This window comes from Bos grunniens, chromosome 4 (assembly GCF_055505025.1).
Source record: "Bos grunniens cultivar Pamir isolate PY7600 chromosome 4, Bosgru_T2T1.0, whole genome shotgun sequence".
Lineage (NCBI taxonomy): Eukaryota > Metazoa > Chordata > Mammalia > Artiodactyla > Bovidae > Bos > Bos grunniens.
In genome coordinates this window covers 115,610,549-115,632,023 of record NC_141168.1, presented here as the reverse complement: position 1 = coordinate 115,632,023, position 21,475 = coordinate 115,610,549, and the positions used below count along the sequence as shown (strand labels likewise).

The window sequence follows — 21,475 nt, the reverse complement described above, 5'->3', positions numbered from 1 at the left end:
GGGTGTGGTCCTCTCCCTGCTGTCTGGGATGTCGGCTGTGGGGGTTACCTCTGTGCATGTGGGCATGAAATCCAATCACCAGTATCTACAAAACGCAAACGCGTAAGTCCTGGCAGGGTTTCCAGCCATGTTCAAACCCCAAGTTGACATTTTTTGTTTGTTTCAGGAACCTTAAGATCATAAAATTAAATAGCAGCAAAAGGGGGTGATTTTGAGACATCATTGTGTCATTTTATGGTTTAGAGGGGTCATGGTCAGCCTGTGTTCACACAACCACCCAGTTCACCACCCCTCTGGAACTTTCTGGCACCTTCTCTATAATGTCCAACATGCAGGGAGATTCCACCAGGACAGCCTGCAAAATCCCATGTGAGAGAATTAGGGCCTGCAGGACTACAGGACGTGACAGGGAAGCCTTGTGGGAGCCAGCAGATGAGGGCAGTGGGGCCTCAGAATACTTTATCTCTTTGGAATGTGTAGCATGAGGAGGTGTTTGTGCATGGTGGTGCCACTGCCAGAGTATTGAACCTGTTTCTTTCTCTCTTTGTCATAATCCTAGTTTGTCAGGTATCAAGGCTTCCGTCTCATGAAACTTCTAATTCTGAGGTTGTTTTTATGCAACATTATTTTTAAAATAGGAAATTGGGTTATTTCTCTGCATCCTTGAGCAGGAAACAATGACTTAAAATGCACATCACAGGTTATGGAAATACAACTGGGAAGCTGTGTGCATAGAGAGATCACAGTCCTTTTGTTGATTTCTGGAGAACCCTTGAACCCACAGGTATTTTGCGGTTGTGCTGGCAGACAGGTGCACTTCACAATGATGTCAATAGACACTTTGATTTCCAACAAGCAAGATAAAGATGAAAAAGTGAATGCTGAAATTTCAGAGTTTCCTCACAAATTTCCAATTCTCTGAGACTTCCTTGCTGAAATGGATTGAATGAAAGATGCTGTCAGAATCTTTCCTTGACCTGTTATGCTGTCCACAGTGTGACTGGTACTCACATGACACCCTTTTGTTTGATCTGCATCGTGAAGATCTTATGCATCATGATCTGAAGTCTAGGCCAGGGGATGGCAAATTGTGGCCAACAGGCTGGATCCCATTTTGGTACAGCCTGCAGTCTAAGAATGTTTGTTAAATTTTCAGTGAGTTTAAAAAAAAAAACAAAAGGAGAGTAATATTTTGTTACATATGAAAAATATATGAAATTCACAGCTCAGTGTCTATAAAGGAAACTTTATGGGAACACAAGTCATTTATTTCCATAGGGTTCTCATGCTCTGGAGTTAGCGGAGTAATTGCAGCAGAGACTAAATGGCCCGCAGAGCCCCAAATACTTACCTCCTGGCTGTTTATGGAGAATGCTTGCTCACCCCTGATCGTGTCCATCAGTTAAGGAGCAAAGTACAATTTGTGGCCTTTGCCCATTTTGTGCTGTGAAGAGAAGCCCGCCTGGCCATGACCGGCTACCCACACGGGTCTGAATGCAGAGTCAGAGGCCCGCCATGTGCAGCGGCTACAGCTCTGTAAACAACCTCGATGGCAGAGATAACTGAATAACTATGGGGGCGGAATACGTGCTGATTGCTTCTTACCCTGATTTCTAATGTAATTTATTTAATCATAAGTTTATATAACTCAGTTTTTTAAGCTACATGTTCATCTAGTCTATTTATTTGGCTGTGCCAGGTCTCAGTCATGGCATGCGGGGTCTAGTTCTTGACCGTGGATCTAACCTGGGCCCCTGCATTGGGAGTGTGGCCTCTTAGCCACTGGGCCACCAGCAAAGTCCCAGTATGTAACTTAATTTTTAATAAAGAGCATGTGCCTACAAAATTAACAGTTGGAGGCAACCCCAGGAAGGGGTGCCCCCAGATGGAAGGAGGCCAGTTGGAGGTGTGGCTCCTTCTTCTACCAGGGGTCCTTCCTGGGTGAAGGATTTCCTGAGGTGGATCTTTAGGTATGAGGCAGAGAGGCCAGCAGATAAGAGGGGAGAGTTCTCAGTAGAGGAAAATGTGGTGGTGAGTGATAGTCCACAAATTCAAGGTCCTGGACTGGAGCGTGGTGGGTGGGGGGCTGGGGGGCTACTGGACGCAACCCAAACTGGAGCCTTGAGTAGAAGCCTTGGTTGGTGTGTATTTAAAGCCCAGATATTCTTTTCCTTTGCTTTAACTTAATGGATACACCATTTCAGTTTGCGGAGGGATATTGCATGGGTGTGACCCCAGAGGCATCCACAGCTTCTTCTCTTGCTCTGTCTCTGCAGCCCAGGGGCAGGACCTTTGGCATGTCATCCTGCCAGCCTCCAGCATTTGCCGGTATCCTGCTCTTATGAAAAGAAACCAAGCATTTTCCCCCAAAGATAAGAACACTCCAGGAAAGCTGAGTTGGAGGCTATGCCTTTGTCAGAGCTGGTGGGCAAAGGATGACCCTGGTGTAGGTGAATGCCATGGGCTTCAACAGGGAAGCTGAGAAATCCACCCTCTGTTGTTAAAGCGGCTTTCCCAGGAAGACACATGTGCTGAGGCCATCTTGGAAAAAACCCAGAAAAGGCAGGGTCTTTTCTGCCGAGGCCAGCCTTGGGAGGGGGGTGAAGGGAAAGGGCCACAGGGAGGCCCAACTGTCCCTGCTCCTCAGGAAGGACTCTCAGCACCCGAAACTTACCAAACCTAAGCGATAGTCCCATGGCTTCTGTGTACATGCTGGGTGACCAGACCTCTTCCAGTGACATGAAACCAGGGCCGTGCAGGCCTCGGGGTGTCCAGGGAGGCTCTCAGAGCCGGCTGTGCAGACTCTGACCTCACCAGGAAGTCTGTCCCCCAGCCTGGGCAGGGAACAGGGCCTGGAGTCCGTCCTGGGCACTATCCACAGTCAGCTTGGTGGCCACTTGCGTGGGTGGGAGTTCTTCCCCCTGCCTCACTCCCCTGTGGTCCTGGAGAGGAATCCCACAGAAGGGCACAGCCTGGCAACCTGAAGTGTCAACAAAGGCCCCTGTGACATCATCCACCCCTCCCAGGACTGGTGGCCAGGTCCCAACAGACCACCAACAGCTTTGAAACAGAAGATGACCCTCGGAGCTTCGAGGACTTAAATCCTCCTGGGGGACCTGATCGTTATCTAAAACACCATGTAAATATTGCATTATTCTGATACATCTTTTGTTTTCTTTGCTAACATGTTAATGTTTGTGAAATAATGGCAACTCTTAGACTATACCCCTTGAAAGTTACTTCTTTTTCTTAGGTGTCCCAGAATGGACAAAATACAGTGATAATTCTATATTTTTGGTGATACCATATTCAGATTTCAAAAGCTAGTAACTGAATTGAGCCAGTGTAGGGCGGAGGAGCTTGGCGGGCTATAGTCCATGAGGTCACAAAGAGTCGGGCACAACTGAATGAGTGTACACACACACACACACACACACACACACACACACACACACACACGGCATAACTTGTTACTGTAACCTTTTATATTTTATAAGTTAAAAAAAGACGGATAAAGGGAATTATTGATCTCAATGTGGTTTATGTGTATTGACATGAGCAAAGCCCAACAGTAAATTCAGCTGATGCATCTTAGCTGAGTTTATTTTTCAACATTATTGCTAGTTGCACTATTAAGTGGTTTTTGTAAATTTTCAGTGTAATTTTCTGTTCAATGTATGGGGAGAACACCGTAGGCAAATTGTTATGAGAATGTAGAGAAGTGTGCAGTTTTATTTGTTTAAAATCTGTTTCTTATTAATTGGTCAGAGTCAAGCTGAAAAAGCATGTTAAGTTTTAAGAGTCATCAACAAGTTCCCAGTTGCTTTGCTGAGAGCTGGGTAGATGTAGACCAGGCTGTGGGATTGGATGGTGGATGTTCAACCCAAGGGGAGGTTCCAGGCACCAACCTGGGCCTTTTGCTTCTTCATTTCTGTTTTTATTTGAAAGAAGCAACGGGAAAGGACTCATGGTTGTCAGAACTGGGGTGGGAGGACGGGCAGGGCTACTCACTGAACCAGCTAGGAGCAGCTAAGGGCAGGCCAGGTGGGGAGCTGGGGAAAGCCGTGGTGCCAACCCCATGCACAGGACGGAGTGAAGTGGTCCCCAGCCCAGCACATCCCTGGTGAGCTCGGCCTTCAAGAGGGAGCCACCGCCTCCCTGAGTCTGGAAGCAAGTCCAGCTGGGGGTGGGGCACAGGGGCTGGCTGCCGTGCAGCTGGAGGAAGAGACAGGTGTGAGGTGGGCTTGTATCCTGAGCACACCGCGTGCCAGATGCCTTGCTCACTACATTTTACGTGCTGCGCCCCTCACTGCGGGGAGACAGCTCTGGTCCTCTCTCCAGGGAGGAATCCGAGCTGCGGGGGGACAGCTGGTGTGGGGCCCACCTGGGACCCAGTGACCCCCACCCCAGCACCCACACTCCTTTGTGGGGTGCTCTCTGAATTGAGGCTCACACAGGGGCTTCAACTTCGCATCTGCTGTGGGCTAATGCGACATAGCAGCATGTCAGCTGTCAGTCCTCAGCTGCTTTATTCAGAAGGGCACAGGTCTTGAAGTTCTTTCCCAGCCTGCTCACTGGGAGGGCAGCCCCCCACCAGGCACCGCTGTTCCCCTCCCTAGAGGCGGCCCCCGCCCCAGTGCGCCCCACCTGGCAGGAGGGTGAGTCCCGAGAGGTCGCTGTGGACGGCCTGGCATGTTGGAAGCTTGGGTTTCAGGAACTTCCCCTCTTTTGCTCTTGGAAGTAAAATCAAGCAGAGTAGGCTCTGCTTGCTTGAGGGAGGTCCTCGCCTGCTGGAGACGGCAGTTCCTGTTTGGGGACCTGTCTGAACTTCTGCTGCATTTTTCTCATGATGCTTAGGAAGTCAAAGCCTTCTTGTTCAGCCAGCCTGAAGTGCTCCGGCTGGGAGGGTCGGGCGGGGTGGGGCTGGGAGAGCCTGAGCGGGAGGGTGGCCAGCAGAGCTCAAAGCAGGGGTGCTGGTGTCCCTGGGCCGGATGGCCAGCCTACCCTCGTCCATGCAGACCCCAAGGGCTGGACCGTCAGGGCCGCCCATGTTTGGCTGTGATCTCCTTTTGTGCTATGCTGTCCATTCTCTCTCTTAAAGAGGGGCTCCCAGCCGGGAGCCCTCCAACCAGACTCTGCCCCTGGGCCAGTGGTTTGGGAGCCTGGGAGCAGTCCTGGGTGGTGGGCAGAGGGACAGCTTTGCGAGGTGAAGCATCAAAGACTCCCTTTCAAGCCCTTGGCTTTGGGTTGAGGGGATATGATTGCTCCCTGGAAATCACAGACTTGCAATAAAAATTCTGACGTCCACTTCAGCTTTTTGATCTGCTGTTGGGGTGGGGGCTAAAGATAGGACCAAGACAGATACCCTCGGAGGTGGGAGGAGTGGGAAGGTGGTGGGATAGTCCAGTGACATAAGAGAGGACGCTGCCTACCCCCCTTCCCTTTCCACAACTGGACGAGACTCTGGGGGCCCCGGCCAGTGCCAGGTGGACGGACCGTCCAGCCCTTGGTTTAACAAGCATGATGCTTCCCCACGGTCTCTGATTTGAACTCGGGGTGTCAGCGTGCTTGGGGAGCAGGCCGGGCTGGTCCCTCAGCTCTGTGTCCAGGGGCAGGTCTGAAGATGACAGTCACACAGACCAGGATGGGCCGATCCGGCAGAGCAAGTGAGGCTCCCGCTCAGCTCCGGTTTCCCGGCCCAGGGATCAGCTGCGGGGCCCAGGCCCTATTTTGAGAAACAGTTCACAGGAAGGTTATCAAGTGTCACATTTTCAAAGGAGAATTAAAGGCACCCAGCACTCAGCTCCGAGCCCGGGAAAGCTCCCTATTGGAGGAGAATGACCCTCAGCCTCTGTTTCTGCCTGTGTTTTCCTGTCTTCATTCTCTGCTATCCTAACTGAAGGTGTCTCTGAAAATAAAATAATGTCAGCCTAAAGAAAGTGCCATTTCCTTGCATTGTATGCAGTGAGAATTCTGTTTAAGAGGCAGACAGAAGATTACAAGGTGACTACATCTGAGGTAGCAGATGCGTGCTTTAAAGGTTTTTACAGCAAATCTGCAGCTTGTTGGCAGGAACCTCCTGTTGATAATGAAGTAGTGCAGACTCAGGTCCAGAAATCAGATGTTCTCTGGGAGCATTGAAACTGTGGTTCGTGAGTTATCGGCGTCCAGTGAAGGGGTTCATTTTCCTGAGAAATTCTGAGGGCTTTGTCCCATCCCAGTCAATTACTGGCTGTGCTGGAAGCTGGCTCGTCAGATTTCACCGCTTTTCTGTTATTTACAAAAGTAAGTAGAAATGGAGCAGGCTTATCAGCAAGTCGCAGGATGCATTTTAGTGAGTGGTGTCCCAGCTCACTTCTTGCTCTGCCGTTTTTGTCTCGGGATTCCCACTCGGTTTCGCTCTTTGTTTTTTTCACACTTTACTGGGAGGAACTTAATACCGTCCTGCTCCTTTTTTCCCACTGAAGGGAAGAAACATACCGTGTGGCTTGTTGAAAGCCAATCACTGTCTGCCTGTCACGGCAGGCATGTTGGCATTCCTTGCCCCTTGCCAATTCTGTTAGTGAATCCGGAGGAAAACTATAGGTTTCGTTCATCACAGGTCTTTTGAGATAAAATCAGTGCTAATTTTACCAGCATGTGTTCTTGGAGGCTGGTATGAGATCAATGGTTTTCTGTCACTGCAGGTAACTTGATGTTCCGCGTAATCTGCTGAATGTTCTTAAGCCATAAAGAGTTTTTTCTTAGCTAATGTTTGTAAACGTTCATTCTGCATGTTCAGTAACTGAATTTGGTAGCTCTTGTGTAATAGACTATTTGAGGTTTCCATAGTGACGTGGGGTGTAATTTGCTCCTGGTCATCTCTGTAATTATCTGTTACGAATCTCCTGAATCAGTGAACTTGCTTACAAACCTCCCTGGTCGGTTTCACAGGGTATGGTTGCTATTAGCCAGACAGCCCAGGAAGACATTTAATAAGTGTGTAGGAGAAAGTCCTAAGAGCTTCTGCTGGTTATTTTCTTTGGGAAGGAAGAGGAGTCACGCCTCCAGACCTCGGTGTGGGGACGCGCTGAGCGGTGCCAGGCTGCTGCGGAGCTCTGCGGGGTCCAGACCTCAGTGTGGCTCCTCCCCAGTCCTGCCAGAACCACAGCTGAGGGGTGCTGGTGGATTCCAACTTCTGCCCCCCGCCTTGCGCTCCTCTGGAGAAAGGGAGAGAGGAACTAGGTCTCTGCAATAGTCCTTTACCTTTTGCTTTTACTCCTCGCTCGTTCTCATCTTTGACCCATTTGCATTTTTTTACGAAGAAAGCGATGAGATGAGGATGTCCAGCCCGTTTGTGGGACGGGTTGGACCCATGAGTGTCATTGTTTCCATCACTCAGCGCACGTCAGGTCACTGCCACCACCTCATTCCAGACTGTGTTTCAGGCAGGTCCCATCACCCTTAGTCCTTGTCATCCACCAGAACAGTCTCATTTCTCAGATGTTAAGAAGTTCAGTTTCATACCCCCTCACCCCCGGCCTCCCCACTCTCTGTGGTACTGCTGCGGGGGTCTGCTGCCCTACCAGGCTCCCCTTGGGTGCGGGTACTGCTTCTGTAGCCCGTGTTGGGGGGCAGACAGGAAGGGAAAGAGCCGGCACTGGTCCCTCATGGGTGCTTTGCGCCCTCTGCTCGCTGCCAGGTGTGTGAGCCCTTGGGTGCAGGAGGCACCCAGATGCCCTGTCCCTCCATGGGGTTCATCTGTGCATGTCCAGGGGTGTGGTTCTTCAGCTCCTGCTCTGGGAGCCCACATCATTTTCAGTCCCAGCACTGGTGGGCAGCCCTCACAGACAGGCTTCTCCCAGGCCTCAGGCAGCCCTGCAGCATCCGCCCTCCTCGGAACCGGGAGTCCAGTCCCTGGGCCTGGACCAGTGGGTGTAGGTCGCCCTCTGTGGACCCTCTCTGTTGCCTCTGACCTGGCAGCTCCAGCCCGCCTCCCAATCTTTCAAGGCAGCAGACAGGCATCATGTTTGGTTCCTGAACTTCCCCAGATCCAGGGACCCCTGTCCCGCACTCTGAGCAGCCCCAGGCCTGTAGTCCCACAGCTCCACGTGCACTGGCCCCCAGCCCAGCCCGGGGGTGCCTCTCTGGTCTGGAGGCAGATAGCCAGGCACCATGTTGGGGGCACAGGGAGGTCCACGTGGGCTGTGGAGGCCCTTCGCTTCCTGTTGACCTCTAGTCTTCACTGTGATGTGCTGGGGGAGGCAAGTGGGGTTTCCTCTGCACCAGGGCCTGCAGGGGGACCAGAGGGCGGAGTCCTCGTCTCTGTGTAGGACAGGATGGTCCTGTCCCGCTGTGCTGGGGTTGAGAAGAGCAAGTCACTGCATCATTGCAGGAGCCTGTTCTCCCTGTTTTCGGAGCAGGACGTGGAGGTGCAGGAGGCTGAGTGCACGGTGTACCGGTCATGTGGTGAACGGTGGTGTGGAGACGGGAGCCTGGGTGCGGTCACCTCTCCCTGTCACTCCTCCGGGGTCCTGTGTCCGCCTCATCCTTTGACCCCCACCCCTACCCTGGCCCAGGCCCACAGTCGAGTCCTGTGACTCTCCCGCAGGACGTCACTCCTGCACTCACTGATGAGGGACTCGTGGGTGAGACCGTCCGGATGGAGGAGCCTGGCCTGTCTGCAGGGCCCTGGGGTTTAGGTGACCCCAGCCTGGCTGACCTGGGAGTGGGGCAGAAGTAGCCTGGGATGGTGGCATCATGGTGGAGAAGTCTGGGATTCACTCAGCAGGCAGGGGGCACCACGGAGCAGTTTGCACCAGGGGATGGTTGGATGGAGTTGTCCTGAGGAAGAGTCACCTCAGCTGTGGAGACGGGACTCAGGAGGGGTGGGCAGGTGAAGGAGGAGATTGCTTAGCGTCTGTGGTAAGAGGAATGACTGTAGTCTGACCACGAGGGGACAGCAGCCCCAGGAAGGATGGGGCAGGAGACAGACGGAAAACGGTGCAGGTGGAACTAGGTGCAGCCTTTGGAAGAGGAAGAGGAGGAGGAAGAAGGGGAGGGGGGGGAGGAGACGACAGTGCAATGGAAAATAGTGAGGCGCTGGCTGAAATGGAGAGGCGCAGAGGCAGTGATGCATGGAGGAGCTCTCTGTCAGGCTCATAACGGTCTAACCAGCAGACTTGGACAGTCTCTGGAGATTGTGGGGGTAAGGTGGTAGTGGGCTGTGGATTTGGACTCTGGAGTGAGGAAGCTTGGAGGACACCGGGATCTTACTTGGGGGGCGTCCTAGGGGGCAGCACACTCCTTGCTTCCTTGGGGCTATGCTGGACTGGCCATGCCTCCCCCATGGGGGATAGAGGTCAACCAGAACTCCAGGAGCTGCCTGCCAGGAAGTGGGAAACTCAGGTGACACTGCAACTCCAGCAGAGCAGACTGGGGTCTGATGGTGGGGAGGGTGTTGTTCTGGCAGCCGGATCCCTTCATCCCAGTCTGCCACACCCTCCCTGGGAACCTCTGGCTCTTGACTTGGATGCGAGCCTAGGGCACTGCAGCCTCGTGGCCATGTCTGCCTGCCACCTTATCTGTTTGGCAGCCTTGTCTGTCGTCCTGGGATGGTGATATTTGGCAGAAACTGAGTATGGCCTTCAAGCCTGAGAAGCCTCATTACTGCTGTGGGAACACAGCAACTCTCTGATCACCAAGCTTTTGAGGCAAAGAAAAAATAGACTCATCATCCCAAGAAGGTGCTGAATTGTGCCTGGGAGATGGCAAGAGTTGCTTTAGGCAAATTCAACGAGTGCCTGGTTGCACAAGGTTGGTTAGCTTTGGTGAAGGTCTGATTTGTCTCTGGAAGCGTAATTACACTTACACCTGAGGGACAGCCTGTGATGTCCACACCGACAGCTCCAAGGAAGCGGTGGGTGCGCTTTGTCAGAAAGGAGCAAGGAGCTGCTCCTCGCTGAAGACATAGATCTGCTCTTCCTCTCTGACAGCGCATCCTTTGCAGGTTGTTGTTTTTTTTTTTTTACCTGGATTAGGATTAGAAGGTCTGAGCTTTTGGCCAAGTGAGCCAAGGTAAATTGCGATTTTGTTCCTGGCAGGGGGCGCAGTGGGAATATCTCAGCCAGCGGGTGCAACACTTCAGGCTTGTTCGGTAGGAAGCCCTGCATCGGGTGGCATCTTTATTAAGTCACAGACTGGTCGGGTCAGAAACCTGTGCGTGTTCTCACAGTTCTGCTTCCCCGCCAAGCTCCCATCCAGGGAAATTCCAGGGACGGGCTCGCCTTGAGCAGCTAGGCCTGTGCCTTGTAAAGAGGCAAAGCAAGGCGAGGTGAGGGCAGCACAGCTTGGGATGTGTGCAGACATTGCCAGGTGCTTTGGGAACCAGTAAGTTTTTGCCTCTGATCTGTTTCCCGTCATTTGATAAGAATGTTCAAACTGCATTGAGTTAGTGCAGCCTATTTTTTGGAAGGAGAGATCCTTTTTCTATAAACATTCAGAATGCAGTAACTCTTTATCTGATCCTTGGAGCAGGAGCTGCTCTGCTCAGCTTCATCCAGGAGCCTTTGCCGACAGCTAAGCGATCCACACCCATGGGCTCTTTCTTAACTTACTGGAAGTTGGGTAATAGCTGTGGGACTCGGCTCTCAAATGTTCCTCTTTGAAAATGAACTTGATGTGTGCTGAGATAGCCACATTCCCATGCTCACGGCCCACGGGGTGAGTTTGCTGTGTGTTATGGATAGCTTTTGCTATTGTGTCTTGGAGAACCCCATCAAGAAAGCTAATCATTTCATGTTCAATTACTGAAAGCTCTTTCAACCCCAGGTCACAGAGGTCAAAGTCTATTGTGAGTAGGGTTTCTTGGTTGGTTTTGAATGTATCTGCTGCACAGATGAGCTTTCACTGGGCATCTGCAGGAGTTAGCTCCTCTGCCCTCATGGAGATAGGAGGCTTGTTTTTGTTTTTGTTTTTGCCTCAAAGAATGACAGTAAAAACCCATACAACCACTATGGACACTGAGTGTCCTGTAGGGAGCTTCATGAGTCATCTCCTTTAATCCTCATGGGAACCCCACAATACACACGGAAAGCATTCTGCATTTGGCTCCTGGGGAAACTGAGGCTGACAAGTACAGTACTTTCCCAGACCGAGTTGTCTGCTGGGGGACGCACAGCTGGCGATATCGTTACCAGATTTGAATTCACTTCTTTCTGACTCCAGAGAGAACCACTGAGGCTGGAGATGCTCTGCAGCTGTGAAAGGCTGTTCTGGGGCAGAATTCCAAAGGACGGTGTCTCCATGGCCCTGAAAAGCAGTGTTTTATGAGAAGCCCCCTTCCCTCTGTTTCCTGGGACATGGGTGTTCCTCTCTTTATGTCATCTTTCTCCTTCAAGCTGCAGCTCGAAGGTGCCTCTTAATTTGAGAGTATCATGGGTATAGTTATAGGGATCCTCTGTGGAATGTTTCTCTTGGCCTGAATTTTGTTTTGAAAGGCAAAGATGATAGGAGATGAAGTAGGAAATGGCACCCCACCCCAATATTTTTGCCTGGAAAATTCCATGGGCAGAGAAAATTCCGTGGGCAGACTCCCCATGAATCCATGGGGCCTCAAAAAGTCGGACATGACTGAGCGACTGAACACACATGCACACACACACACACAGACGCACGCGTGCACACACACACACATGCACACATGCACACACGCACGCGTGCACACACACACACATGCACACATGCACACACGCAGAGGGAAGCATCAGAGGGACTGTCCTCATTCCTCTTTTATTAAAAGGGATTCTTGTCCCAGAAGACACAGGGCCCTTATCATGGGAGGCTCACAGGGATCAGAGAGAAGGCATCACAGGGATTCCAGCCAGGGTCCCCGTCACTCACAGCAGTTTGCAGAAATCGTGTGCACATACATGAAGCTGTCTCAGTGCATCTTTGCCCTCATCAGATGCTCAAAGGAGTCCTGTCCTGATTCTGAAGATGCTGAGAGCCCAGCAGACTGACCCAGGGCCTCCTGCCATCAGCCTGGACAAGTCCCCTCACCTCCCCAGGACCCTGCCTCTCCCTCTGTTCCATGGGAATGTTGAGCATATTTGTGATTCATGTAAACTCAGCCCTGAAGAACGTCCTTGGGGCTCTGACTGTATTAGACAAGGCTTGTCCAGACCCCAAGTCACAGCAGACTGTGCCAGAAACCTTCACCAGAGGGGGCCTCCTGACTCATGCCCTCATTGCCGCTGCCCCGGCAGGGTGCCCACCCTCCAGCAGAGGGCGCAGAGCCTGGACAGTTCAGCACTGGCTACCGGATACCTGGGGTTCTTTGTTTCCAGGAGACAGCTAGGGACGGGGCAGAGGCGCATGGTGGCTCAGGAGGGCCTCCCAGCAGTGTGATCCCAAGAGAATCCCTTGCCTGTCAGCTCCTCAGTCTTCCCATCTGTACAGTGGGGAGGGTAACACTGCATGTGCCCTTGTTGTGAGAATTGAATGCATGCAAAGTGCTTGGGACCCAGTGGGCTTATACATTTTCAGAAACTCAGCTAAAAGTCCAGGAACTGCTGGGCTCAGAGCCTTGGGAGTGTTACTGGTGGGTGGGGGGCTCCCTAGCCTCTGGCACCATCCAGTCTACCCCTGGCAGTGCCCTGCTGCCCTCTGGGTTTCCAAACGGTCACCTTCTCCTAGATGCCCACACAGCTGGGCAGCAGTATGGCAGCTGAATCCTAGCAAAGGGAGCTGACTCACTTACACAGCACTTAGGCGCTGAGTTACTGTCCCTGCTGGGAACGAGAGAGTCTTGGTCCCTGACCTCAAAGAGTTAAAGTGCAGAGTTCTGGCTGGTCCTACACACTGTGGTCCAAACCCTGTGAGTGTAGACTGCGAGAAGCACCGTGAAATTGGCCCAATGCTCTGCTGGAGAACATTCCATGGGACCACAGCAGGGATTGGGGGAAAGGCCTTTCGTAGGAGCTCGCCTTCCAGGCTGAGTCAGGGAGGGTGGGACGGCGTCTGGGGGAGAGGGAACAGCATTTCCAGCAGGGAATAGCATGTGTGAAGCCCTTGATACAGGAGAGCTTTCCAGTTCCAGATAGCAAAGGAGGGCATGTGGGAGAGCATGCGGGGGACGGCGGGGCCGAGGCTGGGGGAGCTGAGACATGCGTGCTTGGGGCCACCCAGTAAGTGCAAAGAGAAGTGCTGGGGCCAGGTAAGCAGGGACATGGAACCTACTATGACTGTGATTACATGGTGGAGTGCTGACTGTAGCAAAGGGAGAAGGGGTGAGGTGGAAAGGACCATGGGAGTCAGATGGAGAGGGGTTTTGTCTAATTGGGATTCCATCCAGACCTCCCCGAACCTTCCAGAACAGCTCTCTCTGTGTCCCAGCAAGAAGGTGGGCCTTGTTAGCAGGGGTGCATCTGTTCCTGCCCCTGGCGGGGGTGGGAGGAGGGACCCGATGTCTCTTTCTGCCCTGTCGCTCCAGGCATGGAGGCCCGCTGTGAAGACCATCATTTCCTACCCTGGTTGCCTCCCTTGTATTTTCTCCCCTCATTTCTAACAGTCCAAGTAGCCTATTTTCAGTGTTGTCTTTGGGGTCTGATGTCTGCGTTCCACTTTCTCCTGGAATTTCCTGGTCCCTGAAAGGGTAAAGAGAAGGATGCTGTTGGCCCTAGCAGAAGGCCCTCTTCTTACTGATGCCCAGAACTTGCCTGGGCTCCGCACACTCAGGCACTTGATATGTTTAAACTTCCATTGGATTTCCTGAGAAAACTATAGAATATATTTTGCAGAAGGGAAACCCTACCCACTACTGAAGTACATTTGCAAAAGAGAACTGGGCAACTGCTTTGGTCATGCCCACCCTCTTCAAGGCTCTTTCCTGGGCATGATCCAGTCCCTTCTCTGAAATCTGAATCTCAAAGTGGGTTCCTGAGTGGGGTCAGATGAAGAAAGAAGCAGGACCAGGGCCACCCCAGGGACATAAGCAGACACCATGGAAATAACGTGGGATACAGAGGGGCCTGGCTTTGAAACAGGCTGCCTGCCCTGAGTCTTCACTCTGAATCACGGTTCTCACTCTCACTCTGTGGCTGCTGACACTTGGTTGAAACCGCCAACATTCCATTTAGGTGTGAAAACTTAAACCTGTGATTTCAGTTTCTTATTGTCCACATGAATCTTTTGACTTTGAGAGGGTGACCATTCTTTACATCAAAACCATCTTCATTATTGCTTTTATTTATTTAAAAATGTTATCGGAGTATGGTTGATTCAAAATGCTGTGTTAGTTTCAAGTGTGCAGCAAAGTGATCAGTTACACATATATGTATGAAAGTAAAAGTGAAGTTGTACAGTTGTGTCCGACTCTTTGCGACCCCATGGACTGTAGCTCACCAGGCTCCTCTGTCCATGGGATTCTCCAGGCAAGAGTACTGGAGTGGGTTGCCGTTTCCTTCTCCAGGGGATCTTCCTGACCCAGGGTTTGAGCCCGGGTCTCCTGCACTGCTGGAAGACGCTATACCGTCTGAGCCACCATACCCACTCTTTTGCAGATTCTTTTCCCATGTAGGTCATTACAGAGTATTGAGTAGAGTTCCCTGTGCTATAGAGTAGATCCTTATTAGTTACCTATTTGTTTATATAATAGTCTGTATCTGGTAATCCCCATCTCCAATTTACCTCTCCCCCTCATTCCCCCTGGTAACCAAAAGTTTGTTTTCTGTATCTGTGAATCTATTTCTGTTTTGAGATAAGTTCATTTGTATCCTTTTTTTAAAGTCCACACATAATCGATATCCTGTATTTGTCTTTTTCTGTCCAACTTATTGCTTTTATTTTTAATGCAAATAACCAGAAGCCATTAATTTGATGGATTGATTTCATAATGTATCCAAACATGAAACTAAAAAGCAGTTAAATGAAATAGTCCTCATTGCCTGTTTAACCATGCACACAGCTAATTAAGGGCTCCCCAGGTGGCAAATTTGGAGGCACTTGACTTGGTTTGACGTCCCTTTGGAGGTGCTTGACTTGGTTCCCTTTTGTCCTAAGGGAACCCAGTGGAACCTAAGGGAACCTAAGGACCCAGAGTCCTTATGGAGTGGGTCCTGGGCTACAGATACAGAACCTGAGTCTTGGCCATCACAACCGCACGCCCACCCCCACCCCACCCCACCCCCCCCACACACACCTGTGCCTTCGTGTCCTCACCTTTACCTCCAACAGCGCAGCTCACAGACACCTGGGCACAAAAGGAACTACAGCATCCACCCCAGACCCGACTGGAGGCTGCTGGGGGCAGGACGCCCCCACTTTAGGGTGGGGTGTGGAGGAGGGGGAGCGCCACAGCTACCTTTGAGTGCGTCTTCTCAGGACTGTCTGCACACCTGTCTGTGTGCTTTTAGCGTGTTTCCATCAGACAACCCGGCACCCTCGTCCTCACCTCAGCCCGGCTGCTGACGCCTGGCATGCAGAGTCCTTGCCCACGTGGAGCTGTTCTAACAACAGCCGACTTCCCTTCAGTCCTGCTCACATGGATCTTCCTGCCCCTGATTCTTTCCAGCCCCTGTTCCTCTCTTGTTGTTTCTCTTGACAGTGGGATTTATCCTTTGGATCTGATGGTCAGCTGCCTTAAATTTGCACTTGTTCATGAACTTAGCCTCTCAGAGCTATGCATGCGTGTGTGCACATGTGTATGTGTGTGGTGTGTTGTGTATGCAGGTATGCATGTGGGGTGTGTGCACAGGTATGCATGTGTGTGTGTGCATGTGTGAGTCACCTTGTGGGCAGAGTCTGATTTGTTCCTCATCGTTCATAGGAAATACTCAAAGTCCTCCTGCTCCATACTCCCCAGGTCCTCTGTACCCCAGCCTGTACTTATCCCCACACCTTACCACATGACAGATTCCTGAAATGGCCCTACATCCCAAGCCCTCCCTACCTTGGCGCCCTCAAAATTAACCTCCTTGCTGGGGACAGCCTCATGCCCACTTTTTCTTGCCACCTCTGTCTTATTTTTCTTATCACCACTCACAAATCATTTCCAGAAACATGGTGAACTCTGTCTAAATTGAGAGACCTGTGTAATCCTTGTAGAACACATCTTACCTTCCTTGCCCTTATGGTTCTACCATCCTTCTTTCTGTGTCTCATGAGCTGATGTCCACCCTTGGGGACCACGAGCTTGTGGAGGGTAACTTCCAGCTGCAATTGTCAATCTTAGGATGGCCCTGGGATGTGATGGGGCCCCTAACTATTTGTCAGTGGATGACTGTCTTCCCAGACACATGTGGCATTGCTCATAGGAGAAGTTAAATCTAAGTGTGCAAAATGATGTTTGATGATGTCATAATTAAAACCCTGCTCTTCTGCCCCCTTCCTTTGATGCTTCCTTGAAACTGTGCTCCCCAGATCTCTGAATTCTTTACTGCAGTCAAGGCCCACTGGGAGGTGACTCAACGCAGCATCAGGTTTGGGAGGCTGGGTGGGGCCTTTGGAACACCCCCGGGCTCCTGGGCTGCTTCTGGTGGGGAGCGCCTGGCAGCCTCCAGCTGCTCCTTCCCTTGAGGTGAGCAGAGGCCTCCTCCAGCTGCTGGCAGGAGGAACCAGGTGCCACTGGAAGTGACCTGACCCAAGAACCAGGGCAGCTTGTGTCCAACTTTCTGCCTCTTCCAGCAGGAAGCAAACATCATGCTTGGAAAGGCTCTTGAGAGGGATGGGCGACTCCCTTCTGCCTGCAGCATCCACAGGTCTGTTTATCCCAAGCTGGCTTCACCAGTGGGCCAGGCCCAGGAGGAGCGGGTGTGCCTGGTTTGCTCTTTGGAATCCCTTTCAGGCGATGCTGTTCGCCCTGCTTCCTGCCCAGGCTGCCGCCAGGGTGCACAGGCAGGTATCGTACAGGCTTGTCATTCAGCTGAGCTGGCATCAGCATCACCGTCCATGGATAGTGACACAGAGCAGAGCACCTTGGACTCTGCTCAGGGAGTGGAGAGGCATGTGGACTTTCTCTTCTGAGACTGCAGCTGTGCTGCCCGGCTCCTCCATCCTGGCTGGGCGCTGGCTGAGGCCTGTGGAGTTAGGTTTTAACTCAGCTGTCTGGACCGGGCCCTGGGATTTGCACTCAGAGTCCAGACAGTGTTAGACACACAGCCCACACCATCTAGGATCGTCTGGCTTTAGGGGGAGCATCTGTGCCTCCTGCTTCAAGTTGAAGGGCTCTGAGTGTAAGAACCGGCTGACTGCAATCCCGCTGGTGTGGGAACTCGCAGGCCTGCTCCTGACGTTTAGGCAATAACTGTGTGATGATTTTAAGATATAACCGCTTGGAACTCTGGTTGATAACATTTGAGATGCCAGAATTTTTTTTTTTTTCATTTACTAAGTCCTTCCTGCCTGGGCACTCCCAGCTGCTTGTCTGGGAGGGAGCACTGGGAAGGTAAGTTGCTTGCTCAGTGACTCAGGCCCTGAAGAGCCCCCCAGGGGGCACCCAGGAGGGGCCAGGCCCTGAGTCCCGGCTTCATCAGGGTCCTCAGACTGGGGCAAAAGCTCAGCCCTCTGACTGCCATCTGCTTGTAGACTCAGGCGGCCCCCACTGCCCAGCATCTGCACAGACTCTCCAGGGAGGAACCAGCTACTGGACCTGACCTTGGCTTCCCTGGACCAAGCGAGGGTCACTCAGGCTTGTGGGAAGAACAGGGGCCCCTGCTGGGTAGAGAAGGCTGGTGGTGCTGTGTTATGGGGAGATGCTGCTTACGATCGGAGGAGCCTGGGGCGTCCGTGCGCCTGGGCAGCTCCTGCTATTGAACTGGCCCATGGTCACTCCCTTGGACACACAAGCCCGAGGCGTTGTGCTGCTTCTGGGATGCAGGGGTTCAAAGAGGGAGGCTGCGGAGAGGTCTCATCGCTCTAACCCCTTCTCAGCCCCCTGCTCCCGGCAGGGCTCCCTCCCGTGGGTGGATCCAGCTTCTCCCCTTCCTTCCCTTCCTCTAAGGGGCCCGTGAGCCCCCACCGCGTCAGGTCCTACATCTTCTGCCTTGCCCTCCAGTGTGCTCAGCCAGAGAAGCTGCTCTTTGGCAGAGGGACACGAGAGGCAGAGACTGAGGGGTGCCCAAGAAAGAGAGTCTTGGCAGGAAGACTCACAAAGATGAGGATGCAAACTTCATTTTGTTATGATGAGATGTGGTCTTGTTAGGAGGTAATGGTCATGATTACATTGTGGTACAGTCACACAACATGAAATTGACCACTGTTTGGCCATGTGCGAGCATGCAGTTCAGGAATGTAAAGTGCTTTCACATTGTTGTCCAATCATCTCCAGAACTTTTTTTCATCTGGAACCATCTACCAAACTGGAACTCTGTTAAACAAAAACTCTGTAAACCCATTAAGTAAAACTGCCCGTCTCTCCCCATGGTAACCACCATTCTATTTTCTATCTCTATGAACTTGACTGCCCTGTGTTCCTTCTATAAGTGGAATCATGCCATCTGTGTCCTTCTGACTGGCATATTATTCACTTGCATAATGTCCTCAAGATTCATTCACCTTTTAACATGTGTCAGAATTTACTTCCTTTCAAAGGCTGGATAGTATTCCATAATGTGTATTTGCCACATTTTCATTTTCATTCATTTATTAATGAATTCACATTTCATTCATTTATTCATTCATCTGTTGACAGACTCTTGAGTTGTTTTCACCTTTTGGTTATTGTGAATAATGTTGCTCTGAACATGGGTATGCAAATAATCTCTTCAAGTCTTTATTTTCAGTTATTTTGGGGTATATACCCAGAACTGGGGTTGCTTGGTCATGTGCTAGTTCCAATTTTGATTTTTTGAGGAATCTCCAGACTGTTTTACACAGTGGCTTCACCAGTGTGCATTCCAGCCAACAGTGCACAGGGCTTTTAATTTCTCCACATCCTCACCGTCACTTCTTTTCTGTTGTTTGTTTTTTGATGTGGCCATCTTAACCCTGACTACTGCTTAGTTTAATTTTATATAATGGTGGTAGTTTGGGTCTATATTTTTCTATGATTTGGTCTATTAGAACTGGAGGTCCTACCATCCAGCTTTCAGTTTACCAACCTGGAAACTGAGGTTCAGGAAGGGGGGACTCCCCTGAGATAGCCCAGACCCAGACGGATACTCAGAACGACCCAAGAGGTGCTCTTTTCCGCTGCCTCCTGGTGTGGCCTCAGAGCTGGGTCACCCCTTTCCTCTGCCCGTTTGCGCTCCGGTTGTGCCATTGTCATCTTGAGCTCAACCCATCGAAAGTCTGTTTCTGGCCATCTCCAATGGCGAGTCCTCTGCTGGCCCGTGTGGAGCTCCATGCTGGAGTCTGGTTGCCGAGCAGTGTCCCCCACCGCAGAGCCCGCTGCCTCCCTGGTGGCCTCTCTGCCTGGCGTCCTCTCCCGTCCCACCTGGCCTCCACTTCGGCCCCCGTGCTGTGAACCTGGGGCTGGCACTGCCGCCTCCAGCCTTGTTTTTCCATCTGATGTGTGCCCAGATGCTGCCCCTCTCACCTGACTCCTCGCCTGTTCTCCCAAGTCCTCCGGGTCCCTACTGGCTGCAGGATCATCTGGATCCTTGGCAGTGTTCTTACCAGGAACTTCTTCCTGCAGCCGCCAGGCCCCTCCTCCAGACAAAACAGACATGAAACCACCCTGTGCTCCCTTCCACTTTATCAGTGACCTTGCAAAAGTCATTTAGGCACTCCCCAAATATCTGTGGGATACCTGTGCATTTAGAACCCATCTGAGCATGGTTTCTTCAGCTGTAAAATGAGAACTGGAGATCATATCCTTTAGAGTATGAGGATCAGATGAGGCAAAGTATATTTTTATTGTATTTATTTTCTGTTGCTATTGAAGCATAGTTGACTGATAATATCATGCTCCTTTCAGGTATAAAGCATAGTGATTCATGCATGCATGCACTGAAGAAGGAAATGGCAACCCACTCCAGAATTCTTGCCTGGAGAATCCCAGGGACAGATGAGCCTGGTGGGCTGCTGGCTTCGGAGTCGCACAGGCAAAGGGGGACACAGCAGGCCGGTGCCCCTCAAAACTGTGTGTCTCTACCCAGGAGGACTTGGTGAGGAGCTCTATCGCGATGATTCAAGGGCAAGGTTGCAGACGTAGAGTGTGTGCAGGGCGTGCACTCCTTTAATCTGGCCTTAGGTGGTCTTTTGATGAGCTTCTCTGGTTTCCTTAATCTGGCCTCAGCTGGTCTTCTCTGGGGTGGAGAATGCCAGCATCTTCCATCTGTTGGGGAACTTGGTTTCATACAGAGCTCAACGATACTGTCCTGTGTCTCCCCTAATGCAGAGCCGGGACCTGCCCCAGCTGCATGTTGTTCATCGGCTGCTCCTCTGTGTCTCCATATCCCCTCGCTCCCTCCCTTCTCTGATTAGCAGCAGGCTGAATCTGCCCTTTGGAAATCAGGAACGGTCATGGAGGCTGGGGTCTGTTCCCTACAAACGAGAAGCAGGGGACACAGAAAAGATTCTGTGCTCAGGCCCTGTGGGGTCCTGCCTGTTGTCAGTTCCTCAAATCCACCTGCACCCCAGGCATTGCTCTTGGTGTGAAACTTTTTCATGTTCACTGCTGAAAATCTGCAGATGTTATTTCTGTGAAATAAAAAGACTCATAAAGTTATGAACAAATTAATATGTATTAACTGTATATTTTTCTATCGGATGCTTTCGCCAAGTAATACAAATTTGCAGGTAAAACCATATGCCATTTTCATGTTAAGACAAGGGCCTCTGTTCTCAAGAGATGTTGATTGTTAACGTAAACAAGCTCTGAGAGGCTCAGGTTTGATAGGTTCGCGGTGAGAGGTGAACACATTTTAAACTTCCCAGGTGCTTCTGCAGGCAGCTAGAGACCCCTGAGCTCAGCCGTGTGTGTCTGGAGGTCAGGAGCGCCTGGAGGATTCTCGGGAGACAGGGTTTTGAGCTGTGTCTTCAAAGGAACAAAACCACCAGTCAGATGGTGAGGCAGAGCCATCAGTGATGTCCGTGCTTCTAGGATCGGGGATCTGAGACCCATCACCAACCGAGTGGGGGAGAGCAGAGAGGGGTCGGGACTGAGGGTTCGTGTGTTACTGAATCCAAGCTCGCTCTGCTTGCTCCACGACAGGCTGATGAATCTGAGAGACGAGATGATGAGGCCAGGAAGAGACTTTATTTGGAAAGCCAGCTGACTGAGAAGGTGGTAGGCTAGCGCCTCAGAATAACCATCTTATTAGGGTCTGGATGCCAGGTTTTTTTATAGAGAGAGAAAGAAGCAATGAGGAACTAAAGTCAAAAGGCAGAATAGAGAGGGAAAGGCAGTGGGGAAGTCAAGTGAAAGGGTCCTCAGTCTTGCACAGCATCTCCAAGGGAATGGCCAGCGTTTGGAAGGAGTGTGTTAATCCCACCTATTAGCAGGTAGGCAGGGACAACCATCTCTCCAGGAGTTGAACAAAGGCACTTTAGTTTA

General features: G+C 51.5%; 1 protein-coding gene across 11 annotated transcripts in view; it reads left to right on the top strand.

Annotated features, from left to right (window-relative positions):
* Window positions 1–21,475, top strand: part of COBL (cordon-bleu WH2 repeat protein) — a 296,069-nt gene that overhangs the window by 79,515 nt on the left and 195,079 nt on the right. For 4 of the 11 annotated variants that reach the window (XM_086398046.1, XM_086398047.1, XM_086398042.1 and 1 more), the window contains exon 1: window positions 19,924–20,084. The exons of the other annotated variants lie outside the window; for them this stretch is intronic. In XM_086398046.1, the coding sequence (XP_086254172.1) occupies window positions 19,939–20,084 (146 nt within the window). In that variant the 5' untranslated portion in view covers window positions 19,924–19,938. Of the gene's footprint in view, window positions 1–19,923; window positions 20,085–21,475 lie in introns of those variants that run through there. 11 annotated transcript variants of the gene reach the window in all.